Source organism: Glycine max, chromosome 20 (genome assembly GCF_000004515.6).
Source record: "Glycine max cultivar Williams 82 chromosome 20, Glycine_max_v4.0, whole genome shotgun sequence".
In the NCBI taxonomy this organism is placed as follows: domain Eukaryota; kingdom Viridiplantae; phylum Streptophyta; class Magnoliopsida; order Fabales; family Fabaceae; genus Glycine; species Glycine max.
The window spans coordinates 32021517-32028843 of NC_038256.2; the positions used below are offsets into that span (position 1 = coordinate 32021517).

General features: G+C 41.1%; 1 protein-coding gene across 1 annotated transcript; it reads left to right on the forward strand.

Moving 5' to 3' along the window:
* Positions 1–961: 961 nt before the first annotated feature.
* Positions 962–2792, forward strand: LOC102662649 (uncharacterized). The gene is made up of 2 exons (XM_026127425.2): positions 962–1442; positions 1524–2792. The coding sequence occupies exons 1-2, from the start codon at positions 1377–1379 to the stop codon at positions 2205–2207; spliced, it is 750 nt and encodes a 249-aa protein (XP_025983210.2). The 5' UTR covers positions 962–1376; the 3' UTR covers positions 2208–2792.
* The last annotated feature ends 4535 nt before the right edge of the window (positions 2793–7327 follow it).

The window sequence follows — 7327 nt, forward strand, 5'->3', positions numbered from 1 at the left end:
GTTTTGTGGATGCAACCCAAGCATGTTTCAGAACATGTTTGGAATGGAGAAGCAGACAGAAAACTACACATCAGACGAGCAGTGCCGACGTATCAAGGTGAAGAACAAATACCAGAGGAAATTGTTCCTCTGCTTCGGCAATGTGGGTTTTATTGGATAATTAAGATGGGATACCTAAAGATAAATGCAGCCTTAATTAGTGCGTTCATTGAAAGATGGAGACCTGAAACCCACACGTTTCACCTGAGATGCGGAGAGGCTACCATTACTCTCCAAGATGTGTCAGTCTTATTAGGTCTTCGTATTGATGGGACACCACTAATTGGTTCAACAAATCTTGATTGGGCCGACTTATGTGAAGAATTATTAGGAGTCCGACCACAGGAAGGCGAACTTGAAGGCAGTGTCGTCAAATTAAGTTGGCTGGCTCACCATTTTTCTCACATAAATATTGATGAGGGTAACGTTGAACAATTACAAAGGTTTACCCGTGCGTGGATCCTTCGATTCATAGGAGGTGTCCTCTTTGTTAACAAAAGTAGTAGCAGAGTTTCCTTAAGGTACCTACAATTTTTACGTGACTTTGAACAGTGCAGCACGTATGCGTGGGGACCTGCCGTGCTTGTGTATTTATATAGAGAGATGTGCAGCGCCACCGATTACAAAGTTAAATCAATCGGAGGTATGTGCATCTTAATCCAAATGTGGGCATGGGAACGATGTACAACTTTAGCTCCAAAGAGGACGCCTCCCGTCATAGAAAATAAACCACTCGGACACAGGTTTGTCGTTTAAAAAATTAGATTTGAATTAAAAATATTTATTGATGGAATGTGTTGACAATGATGATTTCTTTTTTATTGTAGGTGGCTGCGACGTGGAAATCAGCATATTGGCAATGATGATCTTAGAATTTTCCGTCGCAAATTGGATCTGATGAAACGACATGAGGTAAGAACATCGTAATGTAATGGTTAAATGAAATTTTAATATCTAGCCACTTGACTGAAAATTGACAAGTGTGTTGTTATATGCAGTTTGTCTGGGAGCCATACACAGCAACTGTGATGGGAGCGTTGCCTCCAATTTGTGTGGTTGGAAGTGTAGCCTGGTTTGCGGTGGTGCCACTGATTTGTTTCCATGTTGTTGAGTGGCACCAACCCGATAGAGTTTTACGACAATTTGGATTGCAACAACCCATTCCCGGGTGTCCTTCGCAACCGTAGAATCTCCATGGCATAACGCTCAAAGGCAAACAAGATGAGAATTGGTTCCACCTGTTGGCCCCAATCATTGGTCAGTGGAACAACCGAGCAGAGTTTAGGGTCGACGTTTATCCTCGGCAGGAGGGCCTACTGGGTTATAACTCGGACTACATGGTGTGGTATAGGCGTAAAACAAAGATGTTTGTCGACCCAAACAATGCAAACACAGCTGCATTGGTATTTATCTGTTTCTCAATGTTTAACTTCTAATTAATTTCTTAAGCATGAGCAATAATTTGTTGACGCTACTAATTGCAGGGTGAAGTTGTGGAGACTTTACAATATATGGTGTCACCACAAGGGAGGAACACGTGGACGGTTGATGATCTCGTGCCTTACGTGGATAAGTTAGCGATTATATCTGAAGAGCAAGAGAGAATCACTGAGCCAGTGTCACATGGTCCAGCATCAGAGCGTGAATTCCCAGCCCCAGAGTTTCACATTCTTCAGTCAAGTGTTGAAACTCGGGGCATAGGCAGACGAAGGGAGCCTGTTGAAGCCGAACAATATTCCCAACAAATGATGGAGCGTGGTCATGGAATGTATTACACGCCAGCAACATTTTCCGAATATCCTTCACAGATGTATCAGTATCCTTTTGTAGGTCATGATACTGATACTTCTGAGACCTCACATTCGTTCGGTGGTGTTGCGGAAACACAAGCTCATTTTTCATGGCCCACTATGACTCCTTCACAACAGCACGATGCCTCCATGGCAACACCTAACGCCCCATTTGCTCCGCAATGGAATGTACCCGGAGCAATACCTGATATGGGCGACTTATTAGGTGTTGATTTGCGTCAGGAGTTTTCTGCAGAGGCTGAGCAAGCAGAAGCGGGGAGACAACGCGGCGGAAGAAGAAATCCTGATCGTCAAGCGCGAAGATGGGATCGACCATGTGGCACATCCTCACGACATCACGGACACCATAATGATTGATTTTGATGTATCTGTGTAATTTTGTTGTTGTTTGTAAGACATTTGATTTTGACAATTAATCTATCGCATCTGATTTATTATGCCTTACTAATGTATAGAGTTTATGTGGCGCATCAAAGTATAATAATAAACTAAGTTTAGGGTTTAGGGTTGATGGATATGTTTTAGGGTTAGGGTTTATGGATTATGGTAAAGGTTAAGGTTTAGGGATTATGGCAAGGGGTTAGGGTTAGGGTTTATGCATTATGGTTAGGTTGTGGGGTTAGGGTTAGGCTTTATGTATTATGGTTAGCTGCTAGGGTTTAAGTTTATGGATTAGGGCAAGGGTTTAGGGTTAGGTTTCATGGATTATGGTAAAGGTGTAGGGTTAGGTTTCAGGGATTAGGGTAAGGGTTTATGGTTAGGTGTTAGGGTTGAGGGATAGGGTTTATGGATTATGGTAAGGGTTTAGGGTTAGGTGTTAGGGATTATGGCAATGGGTTAGGGTTTGGTTTTATGCATTAGGGGTTTAAGGGATAGGGTGTAGGTGTTTCGATTTGGGTTTGGGTTAGGGTTAGAGGTGTCGGGTTTAAGGGTTTAGGGTTGAGTTGGTTGGGTTTGTGTTAGGGTTAAGGTTAGAGGTTAGGGGTTTAAGGGTTTATGGTTTCGATTAGGGGTTAGGGTTAGGGCTAGATGTTTGGGGTTTAAGGGATATGGTTGAGTTGGTTGGGTTAGGGTTTAGGGTTAGAGGTTTGGGGTTTGAGGGATAGGGTTTAGGGTTTAGTGTTTATGGTTTAGGTTTAGGGTTTAGGGTTAAGTTGGTTGGGTTTGGTTTAGGGTTATGGTTAGATGTTAGAGGTTTGGGGTTTAAGGGTTTAGGGTTTGGATTAGGGGTTAGGGTTAGGGGTTTAAGGGTTTAGGGTTATGATTAGGGGTTAGGGTTTGGGTTTAGGGTTAGACTTTTGGGGTTTAAGGGTTTAGGGTTGAGTTGGTTGGGTTTGGGTTAGGGTTAGAGTTAGATGATAGAGGTTTGGGGTTTAAGGGTTTAGGGTTTGGATTAGGGGTTAGGGTTAAGGGTTATAGGTTAGGGGTTTAAGGGTTTAGGGTTTGGATTAGGTGTTAGTGTTAGAGTTAGATGATAGAGGTTTGGGGTTTAAGGGTTTAGGGTTTGGATTAGGGGTTAGGGTTAGGGGTTATAGGTTAGGGGTTTAAGGGTTTAGGGTTTGGATTAGGTGTTAGGGTTAGAGTTAGAGGTTTGGGGTTTAAGGGTTTAGGGTTTGGATTAGGTGTTAGGGTTAGAGTTAGAGGTTTGGGGTTTAAGGGTTTAGGGTTAGGGTTAGGGGTTTAAGGGTTTAGGGTTTGGGTTAGATGTTAGAGGTTTGGGGTTTAAGGGTTTAGGGTTTGGATTAGGGGTTAGGGTTAGGGGTTATAGGGTAGGGGTTTAAGGGTTTAGGGTTTGGATTAGGGGTTAGTGTTTGGGTTTAGGGTTAGACTTTTGGGGTTTAAGGGTTTAGGGTTGAGTTGGTTGGGTTTGGGTTAGGGTTAGAGTTAGATGATAGAGGTTTGGGGTTTAAGGGTTTAGGGTTAAGGGTTATAGGTTAGGGGTTTAAGGATTTAGGGTTTGGATTAGGTGTTAGGGTTAGAGTTAGAGGTTAGAGTTAGATGATAGAGGTTTGGGGTTTAAGGGTTTAGGGTTTGGATTAGGGGTTAGGGTTAGGGGTTATAGGTTAGGGGTTTAAGGGTTTAGGGTTTGGATTAGGTGTTAGGGTTAGAGTTAGAGGTTTGGGGTTTAAGGGTTTAGGGTTTGGATTAGGTGTTAGGGTTAGAGTTAGAGGTTAGAGTTAGATGTTAGAGGTTTGGGGTTTAAGGGGTTAGGGTTTAGGGTTTGGGTTAGGGTTAGACATTTGGGGTTTAAGGGTTTAGGGTTGAGTTGGTTTAGGGTTTAGGGTAAGGGGTTAGGTTTAGGTTTTATGGAATAGGGTAAGGGGTTAGGGTTAGGTTTGATGGTTTAGGTTTTATGGATTAGTGTAAGGGGTTAGGGTTAGGTTTGATGGTTTAGGTTTTATGGATTAGTGTAAGGGGTTAGGGTTAGGTTTGATGGTTTAGGTGTTATGGATTAGGGTAAGGGGTTAGGGTTAGGTTTGATGGTTTAGGTGTTATGGATTAGGGTAAGGGGTTAGGGTTAGGTTTGATGGTTTAGGTGTTATGGATTAGGGTAAGGGGTTAGGGTTAGGTTTGATGGTTTAGGTGTTATGGATTAGAGTAAGGGTTTAGGGTTATGGTTTATGTATTAGGGTTAGGTTTAGGGATTAGGGATGTTTCCTAGGACTTGGGGTTAGGGTTTAGGTGTTTGGGTTAGGGTTTTAACTAATTAATTCATGGAACCCCACAAATAGTTAATGTACACAAACAAAAATAAGTAATGTTTTTAACTAATGAATTCATAGAACTCCACAAACTGATTCAACCCCAGAAATTCAATTCATTGAAGACAACTTAAACAAATACAAGTCACTCGACTAACATACATAAATCAATGATTTGAACAACTCCCACGCTCAGATTGCATTGGACAGCGACGCCTGTTATGCCCTTCGGCTCCACATCTACTGCATTTTTTTCGGTGGTCAGATGGTTCGACCCAATCCATCTCATTCCTTATCCTTGTTGATTTTGGCCGACCTTTCGCACGAATTGTAGTTGGGTCAGGGATAAGTGTCCATGCGTCATTAGAAGGAGGAATAGCCGCTTCATTCCCAAGAGGCCACCATTGTGGGGAGTAAGCTTTTAAGATGTGCTCATTTGTATAAACAACATCTATATATTGGTAGTAGTTCAGGCTCACGTAACCACAAGCTGCAATAATATGTGAACATGGATAGTGAAGCGCAGAATACCTTCCGCATTGACAATAATGACCATTCAAGTTAACTGCCCATTTTTGTCCGCCACGTTGCGTAATAGGATTGAAGGTCTCCTCTACTTCAAACCTTGTGGAGTGGATGTCATACACGCGAACAATGTGCGAACAAGCTTGTTCTTGATTTTTTCTAAGTTCTTTAACAAGCTTTGAACAATATACTTGCCCTTCATTTAACTGTCTTTGCGCTTGGCGGCCCCGCTCAACAAAGTACTTTCGACACCTACTGTACGTTGATTTAACCAATGCTGTTATGGGAATGTTGCGACAATCCTTCAAAACCTTATTGATACATTCTGAGAGGTTGGTTGTCATGTGGCCATATCGACGTCCTTCTCTATCATAAGCCATCGTCCATTTTTCCTTTGAAATTCGATCAATCCATGTGGCTATGGCTGGACTCAGTTCACGAAATTTTTCTAAATTTTGATCAAAAATGTGCTTGCAAGGAGTGTAGGCTGCATAAAATTAGTTATGAATAACGTGGATAAGTATATATGAAAGGTAAATAAACGGGACCATCAAATATGAAATCTTACCCAATTTCTTCAACATTTCTTTTTGTTTTGCATTATTGAATTTCCGATTGAAGTTGCTTGCTATGTGACGCACGCAGTAGACATGATAACCGTGGGGAGGTTGCCAACCAAGTGCTTCGTTAGCGACAGCGGACTTTATACTCGCGTGTCGATCAGATATCAGACAAATACCATTTTTATCTGTGACGTATTCACGCAAGTGTGCCAAAAACCATGACCACGCTGTCAACGTCTCACCTTCAACCACCGCGAATGCTAGAGGAAGGACACCACCATTTCCATCTTGTGATGTGGCCATTAAGAGGGTCCCACGGTATTTGCCGTACAAATGTGTGTCGTCAACTTGTATGATTGGCTTACAGTACTTGAAAGCCTCTTTACATTGGCCAAAAGTCCAAAAAACTCTATGAAACTGACGGTGTTCGCGACTAACCGTATTCCCAACGATAAAATCGTCATGTAGTACTTGAAAATATGATCCAGGAGAATGATTTTGCATGTGTGTTAGCCACGACGAAAGTTTCGCATAAGACTCATCCCAATCGCCATATTCAATTGCAATGGCTTTCTGTTTCGCCAACCACGCTTTTTTGTACGACACCTTGTACGCAAATTCACTATTAATCCTCTCTCGAATCAACGAAATTTTTATTGATGGATCTTCTCTGACCATGCCTGTCAATAACATAACAAAATTTAAATGACAATTAACAAAAAATGAACATAATATGAACATAAAATACGTACCTACTACACAAGTGACAATTAAATCTGAATCAAGTTTCTCGTGATCTTGTGTCATGGTCATATTCAGACATGTGTGTGGTCCACCCCATTGTGTGACTTTCCACGTATCTGTTTTTTTGGATAAAATTGCCCTCATATAGAAAGGGCAAGGACACTCTGCATTTTTATTCAAGCAACAAACCACATACTTGTTCGATTTGCTTTCAACAACTTTGAAACTTTGATGCACCTTCATAACATATTGTTTGAGTGCATTCTTGACCGCATCTTTACTATCAAATTCCATGCCAACATATAATTCTTGGCCAACATTAAAGGTCGACGGCATCTCCAAACCACAAATGTCCTCCTCATCAGGATAACTCCAGTTGATATTGTTATAATGTAAAGCATTATTCCAAAATGGATTTTCAATTCGTTGTGCACCTAACAGTTCAAAGCATTCAAATTCAAATAATGCTTATTTAGCATTAAATTCAATAGACATCAAATAATAAATGTATTGTCTAATTTTTTAATTCAGCAAATTATACCTTCTGCTGGGTGAACAATTCTTACTGGTTGAGGAATGTCGGTGACTTCATCGTCTGTATCAGATATACCGTCAACACTATCATCTTCGTCTAAAGACTCTTCAACGTATGAGTTAGACTCAAGATAATCATCATCATCATGATCATCATCTTCGTCAAGATTTAAATTGCTCATATTTGTTGGCGGTTATGTGTCATCGTTAGATACATAATTTCCACATGATGTAAGGGAATTTGCAGAATGAAACATTGAACCTCCAGCCACATCCTTTTCTATGTACAATTCTAGAACTGACATTTCTTGTTGTTGTTTAAAACTTTCCAGCATCGTCTCGACGTCTTCGTCATCACAAATTTGCAAGGCAATATATTTTCCTGACACTAAAAATCTACAACTGATAG